Source organism: Poromitra crassiceps (assembly GCF_964638095.1).
Source record: "Poromitra crassiceps genome assembly, chromosome: 4".
Taxonomy (NCBI): Eukaryota; Metazoa; Chordata; class Actinopteri; order Beryciformes; family Melamphaidae; genus Poromitra; species Poromitra crassiceps.
In genome coordinates, this window is record NC_139626.1 from 406,938 (window position 1) to 427,307 (window position 20,370).

At 44.0% G+C, this 20,370-nt stretch overlaps 1 protein-coding gene across 1 annotated transcript in view; it reads left to right on the plus strand.

Moving 5' to 3' along the window:
• The window catches only part of LOC310774954 (tudor domain-containing protein 1-like), a gene marked incomplete at both ends in the record, with an annotated part of 66,354 nt that overhangs the window by 23,651 nt on the left and 22,333 nt on the right, over positions 1-20,370 (plus strand). Inside the window, 3 exons of the mRNA XM_083635044.1 lie at positions 10,904-11,071; positions 11,831-12,247; positions 19,446-19,517. Coding sequence (XP_083491170.1) covers positions 10,904-11,071; positions 11,831-12,247; positions 19,446-19,517 — 657 coding nt within the window. The remainder of the gene's footprint in view (positions 1-10,903; positions 11,072-11,830; positions 12,248-19,445; positions 19,518-20,370) is intronic.

Genomic DNA, 20,370 nt, shown 5'->3' on the forward strand with positions numbered 1-20,370 from the left:
TTCCCGTTTTTTGGCCCCTGCGGCTTATATAACGGTGCGTCTTATCTATGGATTTTTTCAGAAAAAAAAAAAAAAATACAAATAAAATCTCTCTTTTTTAGCACTCTTTCTAACTATAAATCCACTTCTGTTTTAATTTCCTCTCTTGCCCTCTTTTCACCACACCGCGGACACTGTGTGCACTGTAAAAATAAACAACGGTGGTGTTGTGTTATGTTGTTTTGTTGAAATGTTACGGTAATACGGTAAATGGGAGCTTCCTCAAACAGCCATCTCTTTCCCGACAATCCCCTCTGTGCGTGACCACTTACATATGGTAATTACGGTAAGCAAACGGCCACTCGGCCATCAACTCCCTCCCCCGACTACCAGGAGAAAATCACAAACTTCGGCGAATTCACACAAAGGAAGATCAAGGAATATTCCATCGAACCGGAGCAGATCATAAATATGGATGAAGTGCCTTTGACGTTCGACCTGCCACTCACTCGGACTGTTAACAAGAAGCGCCCTGGAGGATTCTTTCACCAAAAAAAAGCTTTGCTCGTTCTCGACAGCATGAGAACGAGCAGTAGAAGCAACACTCTCACTTACCATGGGGAAGGTACGCAGAAATTCACACGACGCAGCTTTCAAGTTGAAAGCAGTCAATCTCGCATTAAAAGAGGGAAACAGAGCAGCCGCGCGTAACCTGGGCATCGATGAGTCAATGGTGAGGCGTTGGACGGTGCAGCAGGAGGAACTGTCTCAGCACGGAATATTATAGGAGTGTGAAAACATCCACAATCACCAACGGGTTCCAAAACGCTGGACTGCTGCGGGATGAAGAGGATGACGCCGCCACAGCTGGCGCTGAGGGCCGTCAGAGGCTTCAGAGGCTGTTCGATGCCGACAGTGACGAAGAGGAGTTCGTTGGTTTTGAGTGACAATGAAGGAGAGAGGAGAGTGGTTGACGAAGCCACCCTGAACCTGTTCGTTTCCGACACTGAAGATGAGGACTTTGGTGGTTTCAGTACGCAGGAAGAAGAGGAAGACGAGGATTAGTGACTTGACTTCTCTGGTTACAGGTTTGCTGCACATATAGCCTATTGTTGTGTGATTTTGTCTGGGGATTAGTGACCTGACTTTTGTTTTGTTTTGTTGAAATGTTAATAAATGGGAGCTTCCCCAAACAGCCATCTCTTTCCCGACATTCCTCTCTGTGCACGAACCCTTTCATATGGTAATTAAACATCAAAACACCCGCGGCTTATAGACCGGTGCGGCTTATAGAAGAAAAAAATAGTCAATTTTGGTCCCGCGGCTTATAGACCGGTGCGTCTTATAGTCCGGAATTTACGGTAATAATTACACTTCAGGGTTAAAGTGGGTGCATCTCATTGTAAAATTGGACTTCAAACGGCCCAAATCTGGCTTCAAACGGCCCAAATTTCACGCGCGTTGGCCCATATCGGCCTGGCCTGCTTGGTATCTAATGCCCGGCCTGAATTATGATCCCAGTCCGCCCCTGTTTTTAACTATATCGCCCAGCCCTACTCATGATATATAATATACAGTCTCTAGTGTATGATTCAACTTTTCCCATGTTCTAATCTAGTGTAAAAAAGCAAACAAACTGAAAAAATAAAAGAAAAAAATAAACAAAAATCGCAATAAATCGTAATATCGAATCGCAATAATCGTAGAATCGCAATACTTAAGAATCGCAATATAAATCGAATCGGCACCCAAGAATCGTGATAGTATCGAATCGGGAGATAAGTGAATCGCCACAGCCCTATTAAATACACACTCACCCTTCATTAAATACACACTCACCCTTCATTAAATACACACTCACCCTTCATTAAATACACACTCACCCTTCATTAAATACACACTCACCCTTCATTAAATACACACTCACCCTTCATTCAATACACACTCACCCTTCATTAAATACACACTCACCCTTCATTCAATCTCTCATGATCATATCTCATTACTTTCCACATTGTCTTTCTGCCAGATTGACATACCTGTGCAAACTGCTCTGATGGTCAATATGGTTAGTTATTAGCCTGGTAAACCAGCTGGTCATGTAAACACACTGCTCTGATGGTCAATATGGTTAGTTATTAGCCTGGTAAACCAGCTGGTCATGTAAACACACTGCTCTGATGGTCAATATGGTTAGTTATTAGCCTGGTAAACCAGCTGGTCATGTAAACACACTGCTCTGATGGTCAATATGGTTAGTTATTAGCCTGGTAAACCTTATTTTGGTCCCTGGTCCTGGAACGACCTGCAGACACGTTTTAAGTTGGTTTCTTTGATTTCGTTGTCCAGTTTTAAACACAAGTTGTCAGAGGTTCTTGTCTCGAGCTGCTCCTGTGGCAACATTTAACTTCCACTGTGCACTTTGTCTCTTTATGCACTTTATGCCTCTCGTAGCAATATTTAAACTCCTCTGTGCACAATATGCCTCTGCACTTTATGCCTCTTTTATCATCATTTTATGACTATGATTTTAGGATGTATATCGTAATATACGATTTTATTTCGTATGCTTTTTACTATTACTTCTGATGCAGTGTTGGTGTAGTCTGTGCTCTGTTTTAATTAGTTTTTGTATCTTGTATGTAAATGTGTGTATGATCTGATCTGTAACTTGCTGCCTTCTTGGCCAGGTCGCAATTGTAAAAGAGATTTCGTATCTCAATTTGTTTTACCTGGTTAAATAAAGGTTATAATAATAATAAACCAGCCGGTCACGTAAACACACTGCTCTGATGGTCAATATGGTTAGTTATTAGCCTGGTAAACCAGCTGGTCATGTAAACACACTGCTCTGATGGTCAATATGGTTAGTTATTAGTCTGTGCAATAGAGAGCCGCAGTAAGGAGTCCGGAAATCATCGATGCTAACAGCCCTGGTTCTTCACAGTTTTCGCCTATGGGAGTTTTGAATGGGTTTTTGGCGCGATGCTTCTAATAATCTCTCTGAGCAACGCTGGCTTAATCAAACGCGAACCAGTGTTTAGTAATATCATCTTCACACACGAGGACCACTTTTATGAGTTTTGAAGCTTTTACCTGCCGTTAAAAGGACGGCTAGCTAGCAAACGGCTAAATGAGACTACACTGTTATGTCGATGGGGATATATACGTCAATAACGTCACCACTCAAAGGACGAACACGGAAATTCTCTTCCCTCACCTGGTTCAGCCCGTTCAGCCCGGGGTAATCAGTGCACACATCAACAACAGTCCAGGTTGAGTGGTGACGTGACGTGGAAGCCTATGCGACAGTGTGTAGTTCTGGATTAGCTTAGCTCGAGCATTTTACTTGTAGGACTCGCATTTACGCTACAAAACTAATGAAAGTGGTCCACATGTGTGAAGATTATCCGACGGAACTCTGGTTCGCGTTTGATTAATCTTGCGTTGCCCAGAGACCTTATTTGAAGCATCGCGGCAAAAACCCATTCAAAAATCCCATAGACAGAAACAGTGAAGAACCAGGAAGTTCGGGACTTCCGCGTTCTGACTACAAAAATACGTCATCCCTGCGGCTCTCTATAGCAGCAGAAAGGCTAAATGACAATATAAGGCTACTAGCTGGTTCAAAACAGACACACACACACACCTGCCACCATTAGGCTGTGAAAAAGAGGACCCCTTTGTAAATGTTTTTTTTCCCCTCGCCAAAATGTAGCCTACATTTGGAGTGCTATTTAGCTATCTTCCTGACAAGCTAGCATGACATGGTTGGTACAAATCGATTCATTAGGTCGTCTAGTTTCATAGGATACCAGAAACTTCACTCTGGCTTTAGAACTGAGCCTGCTGCTGTCTCTAAAAGAAAATGTTCAAAATTGTGATAACAAATAGTGCAACATTTCCGAACATCGGCTCAATATGGCTACTCAGGGTTCATGTGTATTTTGTAAAAACAGTAAAAAAAATATATATATTGCAATTCTCTGGCAGACATGTAGCTTTAGCTAATCGCTCCCTGCTAACGTGAGCTCCTGTTGCCAAATCTCAAGATGTTGTTGCTGAGACAGAGACAGGTCTCGAGCAAATTAAAATTTCTCCTAATCCGTCTGTCTGAAAAATGCTATTTTAGTGTCAGAATGTTCAGAAGATATGTGGCTTGTGGAAAATGGGATCAAAACAAGTGACGTATCTCTCCGTTCACCACCATTCATATATTTGTAAGACACTGGTGCGCATAGGGTCTGACCAGAAGGGGAGGGACTTTAGCTCTCTATATTCCATCGATCTGTTTATCAATTAGTATTGAACTTTTCACCTTGAGGCAGTATAGGTGGTGTTGGTTGTTAACCACCCTGCTCCCTCAGCTGGTCAAGTTCCTGCCCCAACACTTTTAACTCGTACCACTTTCCTGTCAGGCTAACAGACGTACCCTGAATGTTCAAATAGAAGGGACACTTAGCCTTTCCATGAAGTACACTAATGAGGTGAATCCAGTTAAAAGCCAGTATCCTTATTAATTAGGTTAAAGGGATACACCACTTTTTTCGAAGTTTTGGAAGTTTATCGCCATAGAATGGAGGCTAATGGTACAGCTGTTAAAAATCTGCCAAAACACACATCTCACGGCACCAAAATACATGTTGTGCTTCGGGTACTCACCACACGATGAAATATTAATCCAAAATGCACATAATCTGTCTTTTTGGAAGGAAAAGAGGTCGGCGGCCATGTTTGGAAAGTAGTGCCGGCTACCTGCATCCCTAAACGTAACATATTTAGTGTTTTATTTGTTGGTACTACAGTACCTCTACTAGGGATGTTCATCAGTTATCGAAAATCGATAATTGATCGTTAAGGAATGGAATCGATCATGTGGAATTCTTATCGATTTTGTTATTATTAAAAAAAAATATATATAATAATAATATTTTTTCGGACTAGGTTTGGGTGGAATTCGTTCCTCCTCGCCCCACTCCATTGCACAGCCGACTAAGGTGAGGTGGAGCTTCATATAGTCTCTAGTTTTCTGGCTGGGCACGGGCCTTTGTGCCAACAAAACTGTTTTAAACATGGGGAATTCACACCGGCATGCGCCGGGGACAGCAGAGTGTTGGAGAGGAGACACATTGAAATAAAGAGTTAATTGAGGAGAACACGTTGTCTTTCGTATTTTCTGCCATTGGCATTCATTTTGTAAAAATATATATATATATATATATTAACTCATTGAGTGCCAGCCACTTTTGGAGAACGGACGCTCCCAGTGCCAGAGTTTCAGAGCGTTTTCAGTGATTTCTCGAGGCCCACAGAATATTGTGTGATAATACTATGTAAACACCGAACACGCACAAAGAACGATGAGACTCTCTTCTATCATCTGCAAAAAAAAGTTTATTGATATCATTTTCCGTTCTTTAGTTATCAGCCGGAGAAGATAGGTTGATTTCAGCAAAAACACACGTTTCAATTTAGAATCTGAGATATTCAGCCTTTTGTGAAAGGAAGCATTTCAAGCACATCATTGACTCTGAAGCTAATGTAATGTAATGACATGTTCTGATGTAATGACACCTCAAAAATAATTTCCTTCAATAAAACAGTGAAAACAAAGGAATTTTGTTTGGCCAAATAATATTTTTTAGCTGCAACCAGCAGCGCTGGCCCCTGCGTGCGCAGACCCTACACCTTCTTGCTGGTCTTGATTTACTGCTGGTGGGCATCAGATATTCTAGCTTGTTTGCCTGTCTCTGCATCGAGCCTGCTGCCTGGGTCTGTGTTTACTGTCAATGGTTGTATGCTGTAGTGCCCTGCGTGCCCCACCCCCCTCCTCCCCCCCCCTGTCTCTGGGGCTCTGCTGCGAGTGCGTTTGCTCTGCGTTTACTCTGCACTGAAAAGTGCGCTGCACCCCGCTTTTTCACAGCCTGTCGCCGGCTCCCAGCTGAGAATAATCTAACTTTTCAGAAAGACAAATCATATGGAGGGGCTATCGCAGCGGAGACGGAGGGGCTCAATTGTGGCAGCAGATTGACTGCTGTTCACAGGCACAGCTAACGTTATGCTTCATGCATATCGATGCGATTTCCGTTTCCACATGACTTCTTCTCTCTTTTTTCCTCGCCTTTCTCTAATCTGGAGAGCACTGTCGCCACCTAATGGGTCCCTAAAATAGCTTTTACACATTCAACATCCACCATACTTTCACAGGAGATGGATCTGGCTTTGATCCACGTCCCACCGTCAAAAAACGCAATTGACGAACATACTCGTCCTTGGCACTCTACGTTACTAAACGAATTGACGAACATACTCGTCCTTGGCACTCAATGAGTTAAAAAAATATTATTATTAACACATTGACTGCCAGCCGTTTTTTTCTTGCTGTAGATAGCTTCTGCCAGGTTTTTTTTTGAGGATTCTAGGCTCATTTTACAAGAGCCGAGGTTTCTCTTCTGTTACGACTTCGTGAACACCAATCATCTAAAAAGAACTAATAGAATGTGTGCTTTCTCTGTCTAAAAGAGTTAGTTTGTAGAGTTAGTAGTTATGTAAGCATTAGCAGTTGAATACAGCATGGTTTCAGCATCAGAAAAAATATTTAGAGATAAACGGCTTTTTGTGAAATTCGATAGCACAGTCACTTTAACCATTCATTTTTGGCATCAGTAAGACCTAAACAATAGTTTTGAACAGTAATTTCCTCCATAACAGCAGTAAACTTCCCTCTGCTCAACTCCTCCCTCCTGTGGGCGTTCTTTTTGGCTGCAGCGCCATGTCACAAGCACTTTCCTACCTTTGCAAATGCACTTTCTCATACTCTCGACCTCTCAAATAAATTTCTGAATAGAAATTAAATTACTCTAAATTATAGCGAAAAAGAAACAAAAAAGAATGGGTTGAAAATCCCATTCTAAAAGCCTTTTAGAATGGGATTTGTTTCCAATTTGGTGTCGGACTAGGGGGCAGTCCCCGCTTGTCACCAGTTTGCTTTGCTGCTGCTGTGCGGGTGTGAGCCTGTCTGTGCGGCCGCTCTTTGAGGAAGTCTGGTTAGACTCGCTCGCTTCTTGGAGTTTTGGTTGAGGGCTTTGATGAAGCTTTTGCGATTCTGGTCATATTTATGCTGCGTGTTTCAAAGTGTGTCCCACCCGCAATCCGCTATGCAAATCTGCAATCCCGCACCGCCAGCAATCAGCGCGAAATGAAAGCGCCTTCGCCAATCCACCTTCATGAGAATGGCTTCAGTCACACTGCTTTTTGCTTGCCTTCCTCTAGTCAGGAAAGCACTGTCACCACTTAGTGGGTCGGTGGAATGGGTCGTACACGTTGTACACGTCCAATACCTATATAAGAGATGTAAAAGGGTTCGATGCACATCCCACCGTCAAAAAAAAAAAATCGATTTTTTTTTGACGAGTCAACTCGTCGCTGGCAGTGAACAGCTGGATTGTGTTTGACGACTACACTCGTCGCTGGCAATCAAGGTGTTAACACATTCACTGCCAGCCGTTTTTTTTTTTTACTGTAGGTAGCTTCTGCCAGAGGGGTTTTTGAGGATTCTGGCTCATTTTACAAGAGCCGAGGATTATTTTCTGCTTGGACTTTGTGAACACAAAGTTCACAAAAGTACTAATAGAATGTGTGCTTTCTCTGTCTAAAAGAGTTAGTTTGTAGAGTTAGTAGTTATGTAGATATTAGCCGTTGAGTACAGCATGGTTTCAGCGTCTGAGACTGAAAGCTGAGATAATCGCAGTTTTGTGAAATTCAATCAAACAGGCAGAACAGTCACTTTAACCATTTATTTTTGGCATCAGTGAGAGATCAGACATCTAAACAATATAGTTCTGAACACCCTCTCCTTCAAACTCCTCCCTCCGTGGGCGTGTCTGGTGGCTTTCAGCAGCGTTTGTCACAAGCGGGTTTCTACTGCCTGTCTGAGCAGTGAGCAGCCTCCCTCCCTGGCGTGGATGGGGCTCACTCGTTTCTTGGGTTTGAGAGCTTTGATGAAGCTTTGTGCGATTCTAGGCTTTATGCTGCGTGTTTCAAAGTGTGTTTTCCACCCAGTCTATTTTTGGAACCCCCCACCGTTGTGCGCCCGTGTGCACCAGCGTGAAAGCGTTTTCGCCTACAGTATGAGAATGAGGCTCGTTTGTTTCTGCGTTTTCGGTTGAGCTCAGCTGCAATGAAGCTGCCTGCGTGCGATTGTGGGCTTTCTGCCGTGTTTCAAAGTGTGTTTCACCCATAATCTATTATGCAAATTTGCAATCCCCCACCGCCAGCTCCCAGCGCGATAATGCGCGAAAGCGAAAGCGTTTTCGCCAATCCATTTTACAGTATGAGAGAATGGTTTCCTCGCGCGTTCCCCTGCAGTTTTGGCTCGGCTTTTTCTAGTGTGGAGAGCACTGTCGCCACTTAGTGGGTCGGTGGAATGGGTTGTACACGTTCGGTGGCTCCAATTTTTTTATAGGAGACGTGGGGGGCGTTGATCCACGTCCCACCGTCAAATTTTTTTTTTTTTTTTTTAAGACGAGATATCTCGTCATTGGCAGTCAACCGTTGAATTTTGTAAGACGAGATATCTCGTCAATGGCAGTGAACGTGTTAATATGATCAATAATCGATAATTGATCGTTAATTTTCCCCGATTTTCGATTATGGAAATTTTTCTAAATGAACATCCCTAACCTCTACAAGTTAATAACAGACTGAGGTGAAACCACGGGAGTCCAGAGTTGCTACAAATATACATTGTGAGGTGGATTAGATTTCACACCATGTTTTATGAGGAAATTGCATGCAGGGTTTAATAAACATTGTCAGCGGGGGGAAACCCCTTCTTCAAACAGTCATCCCCATCGCTCAATATGATTACAGGTAAGAGTCCCTATGAGGAGAGACCAGCTGATCTCCCCCTCCCCCCCCTCGCTCTGTCTTTTTCTCTGTCCCTTTGCCCCTCCATATCTCTCTCTCTCTCTCTGTGTGTCTGTCTCTCCATCCCCCATTTTTATGTTTGGTCTCTTCTTCGTTGGTCCCCACCTGCAGCCGTTGCCCCCGCAGACCCAAGCCAGTAATTTGATGTCTGCTAGTAGATATAATGACACGGTGTGCATGCAGCCGAGCATAGGAGCGGCTCTTCCTTTAAACACAGTCTACACAGACTGGAGACCCCGGCTTGCATTCCGCAGCCCAGCTAACAACAGGGTGGCTTTTAATGGACTTTTCCATGCTGTCCTTTCACAACGGAGGCTAGTAAAGGCTCACTGATTCCCAATGGCAGCTGTGTCGGTGGAGTCGTACCTCCGAAGGTTGGGTTCAAGACTTTTTAGAAGCCTATCCTAATGAACATTAATGACATTGACAGCATCCAAGGTGTTTTCACCTCTGTTTTTCTTCTCGTACATTTCTTAGTTGTGCAAGTGCATGTTGTTATCGGCCCACATTTCCTCCAAAATAGCATGGGAATACATTTCAAAGGGTTCTGGGACTTATTCTTACTATAGCTTCGGAAACAAAAGGGTGCATGCAAATTTGAGGGAAGCAGTTTCTTTTTCTTTCACACAGGTACACACAGGAAAGCACTGTGTAATTAAGAATAGGAGATGGGCTTCTAAATGTTGTGAACTTGTCTTTTCAATAAGCTTTCACGTGAATTGGGGGCGGGGGGGTTCTAGTCACCAAGTGCTCTGCCCAGCAAAGAATACTCACTCTGGAGACTCAGAAGAAAGCACTTTACACAGTGCTAGGCAGAAGAAAGCACTTTACACAGTGCTAGGCAGAAGAAAGCACTTTACACAGTGCTGCTAGGCAGAAGAAAGCACTTTACACAGTGCTAGGCAGAAGAAAGCACTTTACACAGTGCTGCTAGGCAGAAGAAAGCACTTTACACAGTGCTGCTAGGCAGAAGAAAGCACTTTACACAGTGCTAGGCAGAAGAAAGCACTTTACACAGTGCTGCTAGGCAGAAGAAAGCACTTTACACAGTGCTAGGCAGAAGAAAGCACTTTACACAGTGCTAGGCAGAAGAAAGCACTTTACACAGTGCTGCTAGGCAGAAGAAAGCACTTTACACAGTGCTAGGCAGAAGAAAGCCCTTTACACAGTGCTAGGCAGAAGAAAGCTCTTTACACAGTGCTAGGCAGAAGAAAGCACTTTACACAGTGCTGCTAGGCAGAAGAAAGCACTTTACACAGTGCTAGGCAGAAGAAAGCACTTTACACAGTGCTAGGCAGAAGAAAGCACTTTACACAGTGCTGCTAGGCAGAAGAAAGCACTTTACACAGTGCTAGGCAGAAGAAAGCCCTTTACACAGTGCTAGGCAGAAGAAAGCTCTTTACACAGTGCTAGGCAGAAGAAAGCTCTTTACACAGTGCTAGGCAGAAGAAAGCACTTTACACAGTGCTAGGCAGAAGAAAGCACTTTACACAGTGCTGCTAGGCAGAAGAAAGCACTTTACACAGTGCTAGGCAGAAGAAAGCACTTTACACAGTGCTAGGCAGAAGAAAGCACTTTACACAGTGCTGCTAGGCAGAAGAAAGCACTTTACACAGTGCTAGGCAGAAGAAAGCTCTTTACACAGTGCTAGGCAGAAGAAAGCACTTTACACAGTGCTGCTAGGCAGAAGAAAGCACTTTACACAGTGCTAGGCAGAAGAAAGCTCTTTACACAGTGCTAGGCAGAGTTAAGTAGAGACATGTTTAATATTCCAGAGGGGCAACTTGTCTTGCAGCTAACCAATAAAAAGCATGCGTTAAACATTTTTTTTATTTTTAAATTGTATGACATACATACATACCTACATGAAGGTAGACCAACATTCATGTATAATGTATTTCTAAGTAACCATAACTCTTTCTGCTCAAAGGGCTGCCAAAAAACGGAAACTAGTGATGTTACTTGTTAATTCCAGTAACCTTTGTTGTTTCCCCAGCTGATGGTAACTGGTACCGTGCAGTGGTCCTGGAGGCCGGTGAGAATGAGCTCACTGTCATCTACGCTGACTATGGAAACACTGAGACGGTGCCGTACTCCAGAATCCTGCCCATCCCCCTGGACCTGCTGCATCTCCCTTTACAGATCACCCGCTGTGCCCTCATGGGTAAGGCAATAAGACTTTTGCTCATTTTTCATATTTGAACCAAATTTTAATCGCAAAAACAAAGCCTAGAACATCTGTTTCAGTATTTTTATTTCCAAGAAGATGCTAAAAGAAAACATGCACAGGATTAATGTGAATGAGTACCGGTACATTTTGTTTGGTGTTACATTACCACAAAAGCAGTTGTAAAGCAGCTGTTGCCCTGCAGTTAGGAATCACATTTTAGATGTGGGATATCTGTTAGATTTTGCATGTGGGAACTGCCTCCTATGGCAGTAGGCACTGATCTTTATCCCATCTTTAATGATCAGTCAAGCCTTAAGTAAAGGAAGTTTTCCTCTCAATTATTTTATTTAAACGTTAAAAAAATTACAATAAATGACAGCCATCTAACGCAATGGTTTCATTAACGAATGGAGATGTTGACCATAGAGAGGGGGGGGGGGGGGGGGGAATCCACAGAGGCAATGGCACATTGTTGTAATCATGATCAAAATAGATTTAGTCAACATGCATACCTGAATTCATACACTCTAGTCTGCATTGAACATCTGTTGCCCTGAAACTGGTGTCTGAAAATAGCATTCACACTATTCTTGACTGCAGTTATCAATAATTGCAAAGATAAATAATTACAAGTTGAAGGTTTTTACACTAAAATTGTATTATCCAGCTCTTCTGTAATCCAAACTGGACTACAAATTGTCCTTGTAGTTGCTCCTGGTTGTCTTTATTAAACATGTACCCCCCCCCCCCCAGGTAAAGAGCACTTCCCTGCGGTGTGGCCAATGGAGGTACTGCTGCTGTTTCAAAGGTTGCTGTCGGAAGGCGTCCTGGCCTCCGTCCAGACCTTTGACGGCTCCACTAACCTGCTCTCAGTCAACCAGCGCACAGAGGGAGGTGGGGGGCACATCAATGCCATGATCCTGGATGGGCTGCAGGCCCAGGCCGAGAGTCTTCCTAGCCCAGCCCCGACCCTCCAGGCTGACCACACTGACAACAGCACATCTAGTGTCACTGCTGCGGCTGCAGCGGTCCTCCCAGAGCCTACGTTGAGCACTGAAACCCAAAAGGTTCTGGAAGGTACAGCAGCAACCACCACTGGCCCGGCCATGGCCCCAGGGCTGACACAGACTCCCCAGCAGAAGGACAAAGGTTCTGCAGACTCGGTCAAAGGTTGGTCAAGTCAGAACTGTCATCTGTGGATCACAATTTCACTGCTTGATGGTTCAATTCAAATTTCCATTCTGGATTATTATAACTATGAGTAGAATATGCTTCCATTGAGAGTGTGCATATATTCAGATATTGTCACAATTTATAATATGCATCACATTGTTTTTAATATTGCAATTTATTGGATACAGCTCATATGCTAACAGTCAGTACTCTTTGCAGCCCTTATACAGTACTGTATAACCAAAGTATTGATCTTCTTTTTATATGGAGTAATCCTCTGATGACTTTGCTATCAGTGTCTGATGCTGCGTTAAAATGCTTCATGTGAGTTCACACAACTTTGGAAGTGGTAAATACTAAATACCACTTGAAGCACATTCAGGTGGTTTTGGTCAGAAGTGATAACCTTTCCAGTCATATTTACCATGTTTGTTTGCACTCATTCCGTTCAACTCTTAATTCTGATACTTCGTACAGCACTTCAAAGCAGCATAGATGGTTGCTTTGGCTTATTTGACTGATGCAATTTGAAGCTTTCAGCTTCTTACTGTAGTCAAGTCAAGTCAAGTCAAATTTTATTTATATAGCACCTTTCATACACAAAGGCAATTCAAGGTGCTTTACAAAAAAATAATCGAAAAAACAAGCAGCAAAGCAATGCACATATAAAAAAACACATAAAAAAACACAGCCGACAGTTTTAGTTAAAATATATACTCAAATTAACAAACATGAAACATTATTTCTGTTTTAAATAAGTTACAAGGCACTCTTCAGTATTATTATTACATGTACAGTCCATTTGTTGGAAATGTACAGGAAAAATCTTTTTAAAATTACAGGCCGAGAGAGGCAGTAGTTTAGTAGCAGTTAAAAGCAAGAGTAAACATAAAGGTCTTTAGCTTGGATTTAAAAATAGGCAGAGTAGGGGCAGATCTAATGTGTTCAGGGAGTTTGTTCCAGTTATGAGAGGCATAGTGGGAGAACGCGGCTTCACCATGTTTAGATTTGGTCCTTGGGACAATTAGTAGACCAGTGCCTGAAGATCTCAGGGATCTGGATGGTTCATAGTGTAGAAGCATTTCAGAGATGTAGTGTGGGCCTGACCCGTTGAGAGATTTGTAAACTATTAGCAGAATTTTAAAGTCTATTCTAAGATTTACTGGCAGCCAATGCAGGGATTTGAGAACTGGTGTAATGTGTTCAGCTTTCTTGGTTCTTGTTAGAACTCTAGCAGCCGCATTCTGAATGAGCTGAAGTTGTTTAACAGCTTTTTTGGGAAGACCATTGAAAAGACTGTTGCAGTAGTCTAGCCTGCTAGAAATGAAAGCATGAATTAGTTTTTCAAGATCTTGTTTGGACATATAGCCTCTAATCCTTGCTATATTTTTTAGATGATAGAAGGCAGATTTTCTTATAAGCTTGATGTGGGAGTTGAAATTTAGATCAGAGTCAATAATAATGCCAAGATTTTTTACCTGGTCCTTTGGCTTCAGAGATAGGGATTCGAGGTGAGCAGTAACTTTGAGCCTATCTTCTTTTTTGCCGAAGACAATTATCTCTGTTTTGTCTTTATTAAGTTGGAGAAAATTCTGGCACATCCAATCATTAATTTGCGCAAGGCACTGACACAGTGACTCTATGGGGGCATAGTCATCCGATGAGAGGGCTATGTAGAGTTGGGTGTCATCTGCATAGCTATGATAAGCTATTTTGTTTTTTTGCATAATTAGGCCCAGAGAGAGCATATAAAGGTTAAACAGGACAGGACCTAAAATTGATCCTTGGGGTACCCCACATGTCATTTTGGTTTGGTCAGATGTGTAGTTGCCAATGGAGACAAAGTAGTTCCTGTCTTGCAGATAAGATCTGAACCACTCTAGGACCGTGCCGGAAAGCCCGACCCAGTTTTCCAGTCTGTCCAATAGAATTTCGTGGTCAACCGTATCAAAGGCAGCGCTGAGGTCTAGTAACACTAAGATTGAGATTTTACCTGAATCAGTGTTCATTCGGATGTCATTTATAACTCTGATAAGCGCAGTTTCGGTGCTATGATGGGGTCGGAAGCCTGATTGGAAAGGATCTAGGAGGTCATTGGAGGATAGAAAGGTATTGAGTTGTTGGTAGACAGTTTTTTCGAGTATTTTGCTAATAAAGGGAAGATTTGATATTGGTCTGTAATTGCTGATTATAGAGGGGTCGAGGCTACGCTTCTTTAGCAAGGGCTTAACAACTGCAGTTTTTAGAGATTTTGGGAAAATGCCTGTAAGAAGAGAGGTATTAATTATCTTCAGTATGTCGGTCGCCAGGCAACTGTAGACATTTTTTAGAAAGCTTGTTGGCAGGGTGTCTAGGCAACACGATGAGGATTTAAGGCCTCGTATCGTTTCTTCTAGTTTCTTGTGGTCAATGACATTGAACTGAGTCATGTTAATTAAGCACCTATTCTGTGGGTGCGGCGGAGCCACATTTGTTCTTGATGTGGAAATAGTTAGTCTGATATTTATAATTTTATCCCTAAAGAAGGTCGCAAATTCATTGCATTTGACATTGGATAGAAGATCAGGGGCAATTTGTGGGGGGGGGTTTGTCAGCCTGTCAACAGTGGCAAAAAGAGTGCGAGCGTCATTGGTGTTTTTGCTGATAATGTCGGAGAAGAAGAATTTTCTGGAATTTTTTAGTTCCTGGTTGTAGGAGTGAAGACTATTTTTATAGATGTCATAATCGATGTGAAGTTTAGTTTTCCGCCATTTGCGCTCGGCTTTCCTACAATCTCTTTTTTTGTTATTTACAGAGGGAGCGTTTCTCCATGGTGCTTTTTTCTTACCGGAGATTAGTTTAGATCTAATGGGAGCTACAGCATCAATAGCCTTTAGGGTTTTAGAATTGAAGTTATCTAGGAGATCATTGACAGAGGCTGAGGAGAGGGAAGGGGCCAGCGAGAAAGCCTCCATGAACCGTGTGCTAGTACTCTCGTTGATGTAACGCTTTTTGATGGTTTTTGACCGAGTAAGAGCGATAGGGGTGATCTTGAGTTCAAGAAAAATACAGAGATGGTCGGACAGAGCAACATCACTAGCTGAAAGAAACGATGACTCAAAGCCCTTGGTGATAAATAAATCTAGGGTATGGCCTCGATTGTGAGTGGGCCCAGAGACATGTTGTAACAGGTCAAAAGTGTCAAGGAGGTTATTCAATTCTTTGGCATTATTATCATTGGGGTTGTCAATATGAATATTAAAATCTCCTGCAATAGTTAAACAGTCATGTTCTATGGAGATTATAGAAAGGAGTTCTGAAAATTCATCAAAAAAACTACTAGAGTACTTAGGTGGTCTGTATATAATCAGTAGTAAAATAGAGGGAGAGCACTTCAGAACAGCGGCCAGATATTCAAATGATGAAAAGTCGCCAAACGATACCTGCTTGCATTGAAAAGCATCAGAGAAAATAATAGCTACTCCTCCCCCTTTCTTACCGACTCTGGGGGCGTCAATGTAGTTAAAGTTAGGTGGGGCTGACTCATTAAGAACATATTCCCTGTTGTTTAGATCAAGCCAGGTCTCTGTGAGGAACATGAGGTCCAGTTTATGACTCGTAATCAGATCGTTTATTAGAAGCGACTTGCTTACAAGTGACCTAATATTTAGCAGTGCAGCCTTGATAGCTGCACTGCTAGGTTGAATTTGTAAATGCTTTTCAGAGTGTCCCTGGAGAACAGATACTAGGCTTGGTCCTGGAACAGGACGTGTTGAGAGATAATCTTTGTTTGTTCTGTAGCTAATCAGGGTGGGGATAGTTAGACATCTGATCGTTTCATGATCCTCTGTGACCTTGTTTTTGGGGCAGAAAATGCTTTTTTCTTCAGTTTTCCCCTTTGGGGCGGGCAGGGAGATTGAGGGAAGGGTGAGCGGGTGGGAGGGGGAGGTGGTTTTGAGGGTGGGGGGTCGGAACAAGGAGGTCTTGGGGGTGGGGAGGAGCGAGGGGGTCTTTGGGGTGGGGAGGAGCAGGGGGTGCTGGAGCGAGGGGGTCTTTGGGATGGGGGGGGGCGAGGAGGGGGAGATGTTGAGGGTGGGGAGGAGCAGGGGGCGCTGGCTATTCTGGCGTGAGTCTGTTCAGCCAGTGTGTTCATGACAGATGGAGAGGGCTGATTAGCCAGTTCTTTTAGGCCAGGAGTCTGTTCGGCCAGTGTGTTCATGACAGATGGAGAGGGCTGATTAGCCAGTTCTTTTAGGCCAGGCGGGGGGGTGCACTGTAGGCTAGCTAGTCCAGCGTCAGCCCGCTCAAACAGTTTGTTGGAGGTGCGGAGCGGGCTAGCTAGACTAACATTAACCTCCTCAATTAGCTTGTTCATGCCAGCTGAGAATGGCAGTAGGTGGAGGGAGGGGGAAAGGGAGGAGGGCGATGAGAGGGAGGTGGAGGAGTGGAGGGGGGGGGAAAATGAGGTCTCCAAGGAAACAGCTGGGGGGGCGTCGCTCCCCGCCGGGTAAACACCTGGGGGGGCGTCGCTCTCCGCCGGGTCATCAGGCCGTTGAGCTGCGGTGGGGGGCGAGAAGAGGGAGGTGGGAGAGTGGAGGGGAGGGGGAAAGAGTGGGGAAGGGGGGGTGGAGGAGAAAGGGGGGGTGGAAGAGAGGAGGGGAGGGGAGAAGATGAAGTCGTCGTCGTTTGGTGGAGCGTTGACCAGTTGAGCCACGGCGTCGACCTGTAGAGCCAGGACAGCGGCTGCCGGATGTGTGGCGTTGGTCAGTTGGGCCGGGGCGGCGGCAGGAGGTGGGGCGTCTTTGGTCAGTTGGGCCGGGGCGGCGGCAGGAGGTGGGGCGGCGACCTGTAGAGCCGGAGGTGTGGCGACTGCCGGAGGTGTGGCGTCATTGGTCAGTTGGGCAGGGTCGGCAGCTGGGCCGGAAGCTGCGTCGATCTGAGCATGGTCAGTGGCTGCAGGTGGAGCAGGGCTGGAGGAGAGCTCTGTGGCCGCTGCGTCAGGCTGTCTGTCTTGGGGAGGCTTTAGAGGGATCTTGACCTTGTAATAGTCCACCGTGTATAGTAGATTAGAACTCAGTAAAGCCTCGCCAGCACTATTGAGATAGCGCCCGTCCGTAGTGAAGAGGTGCTCACGCTGCCAGAACAAATTAAAATTCTCAATAAAGTTTACTTTATGTAGTGGGCAGGCGGTGGAAAGCCATGAGCTTAGGCCTAGTAGTCTGCTGAAGCGGTTCGTGCCCTGAGATGGTAAAGGACCACTGATAAAAGCCTCAATGTTTAGAGAGGCTAGCATATTCAGCAAATTGGTAAAATCAGATTTGAGTTTCTCTGATTCTTGCTTATAAATAACATTTTTTCCAATGTGCAGGATCACCCTAGTCACAGCTTTGTGAGATGTAAGTAGCTCTGTGATTTTTCCTGTTATGTCAGAGATTGCGTCTTGAGGGAAGCAGTATGTTTTGGAGTTTCTCCAACTCCTGATGTTTTTCACTGTATAATCTCCTACTCCTACTATCAGGGTTGTTATGGCTTGGGTGTCCTTGGGCTTTGAGACAGTGTTTCTTCCCTGAGGCCTTGTGCTAGCGCTAGCCTGATTTTCCCTCTCATGGAGCTGGGCAGCTATGTCAGCTGGAGGTGATCGAAGCAGGCCAAAACGATTCTCAAGTTGCAATTCCATTAGCGGAGGAGGGGGGGCTGTTCCTCCTCTCGTGACAGTAGTCCATGACCGCTCGTTTTGGTGTTTGTGGTTAAGCAGTTGACGACCCTCATCTCTCGTGCGGAGAGCCCGTGTCAGGCCATTAGCTTGCCGAGCCGAGCACCGCAGGCTGGAATTTAGGGAGGGCCAGCCTGTTGCTGAGCTGATTTCTGGGTTTTGTGGAGTAGTTGTGGATTCGGAAATCACTAATCTCTTTGGGATATGTCTTTGTTTATGCTTCGGGCTCGCAGTTTGGTTAGCGATGTTAGCACGGGCTTTCTCCGGAGCTGGCAGGCTAGCCGCATCAGCTAGCTCTAGGTTGGTAGCCATAGCAGTTTGACTCGGTAGCAGTGAGTCAGCATCCCTGAGAGCTAATGATAATGTACTCACGTTGCTCGTGACATTCCGTGCAATTTGACTCGATGGCAGTGAGTTATTTGAGAGATGAAATATCGTTGTTTCCAGTACGGCAATCCTTTGAAGATGATCACAGCAGCTTATATGAGGCATATTGTCCGACAGTCTCTGGAGTGCTAGGCTATGCTAGGCTATACTTAGCCTGGGTGAGCTCCGAAAGTGCTGTTAGTGGTGATTCCATAAAAATAGGTTAACGATTCAAAATGAAAGATCGTTACTAGAAAAGTGGCGTAGTAGTAAAATCAGGGGGATAAAAGAAAAAAGAAAGTTTCGTAGTTAAAAAGCAAAAAGCTGGCAGAGAAGCAGGAGCAAGCAGAGAGGCGACTGTTTCTCTATCGGCAGAAACAGTCAACTGTAGGACAGATAGGACTTTGATGAAAAGGTCAGGGAAGCTAGTGAGAGTTACTGTAATAACCAGGAAACAAAGGAGGGACTGGAGCACACTGATTTGCAGTTGCCAGTCTGACTGGCATCTCCCACTCTCTTAATAGATGTGAAAGTCTGTTCAACCTATTATCCAATAAGGACTTCACACCTGGTTTAGGTTGACTATATAAACAGTTGCTTCATGTCTTTGTCCATTTTGACTCTGATGAAGACACAGTAGTGTCAAAACGTTAGTCACCGGTTTGCACTAATAAAAGCTGCAAATTTATCAGTGCTCTCCAGTCCCTCCTTTGTTCCCCGGAGGTTTGCTGTCCTCAAACTGAGAAGCACCTGGTTCAGCTGCATTTTGCTGGATGATGCGTGGAGGACCCTTTTTCTACTAGACTATTATAATCATTTATATCACAATGTCCATGATCGGCCTGTGAACTTGAAGGCAACAAAGTCTTTGAGGTAGTCGTATCGCCCATCACTACTGGCCATAAATTTGGGTTTGGATTTACAGCTCATTTATTTTTAAATTTGAAAGAAGCCAGTGTCTGTACTTCAAGTCTGGACATCAGACGAAAAAGTGAAATGAAAGAAATGTATCTGTTGGTCTCGCAAGCTACATTGCATAAATTACCAAAATTGTGGAGATGAATTCATCAAGCTGAATTGTGAGTCACATGGTGAGGTCAAGCAAAGGTGCTGAGACAATATTCTGCTTATTTTCAGAGGATCCTGTACAGAGGATCATTGACCAAATGGAGCCACCGTGCGAAAGATGTCCATCTCCAAAGACTAATGGTAAGTATTGTTCTCTAAAAGGAGACGATGGCCCCCGCTTAACCTTACGTGCATTTTCATATTGAATGATCTCTAATATTTATAACTGTCTGTCGTCGGACCTATTGCAAATAGTTAATAGATCCCTTGTGACCGGCACTTTTCCTGAGTCCCTGAAAACTGCAGTTATTAAACCCCTACTAAAAAAGCGTAGCCTTGATGCATCGGTAATCAGTAACTACAGACCAATATCTAATCTCCCCTTTATAGCCAAAATAATTGAAAAGGTTGTTTACCTACAACTCAATAGATTGCTAACCTCAAATGATCTCCTAGATAAACTCCAATCAGGCTTTCGCCCCCATCACAGCACTGAAACCGCGCTTACTAAAGTCATAAATGACATCAGAATGAACACAGACTCAGGCAAAAATTCGATTCTAGTGCTACTGGATCTTAGCGCTGCATTTGACACTGTTGACCACTCAATTTTATTGGACAGACTGGAAAACTGGGTTGGGCTATCGGGTACGGTCCTCCAGTGGTTCAAGTCCTATCTTCAAGACAGGAAGTACTTCGTCTCCATTGGCAATTACACATCTGACCTAACTAGGATGACTTGTGGGGCCCGTTCTCTTCAACCTTTATATGCTCCCTCTAGGCCTAATTATGCAAAAAAACAAAGTAGCCTATCATAACTACGCAGACGACACTCAGTTGTATATAACTCTTTCCTCAGCTGACTATGCCCCCATAGAATCATTGTGCCAGTGCATTGATCAAATAAATAACTGGATGTGCCAGAATTTCCTACAGCTAAACAAAGACAAAACTGAGGTGATCGTGTTTGGCCCCAAAGAACAAAGGCTTAAAA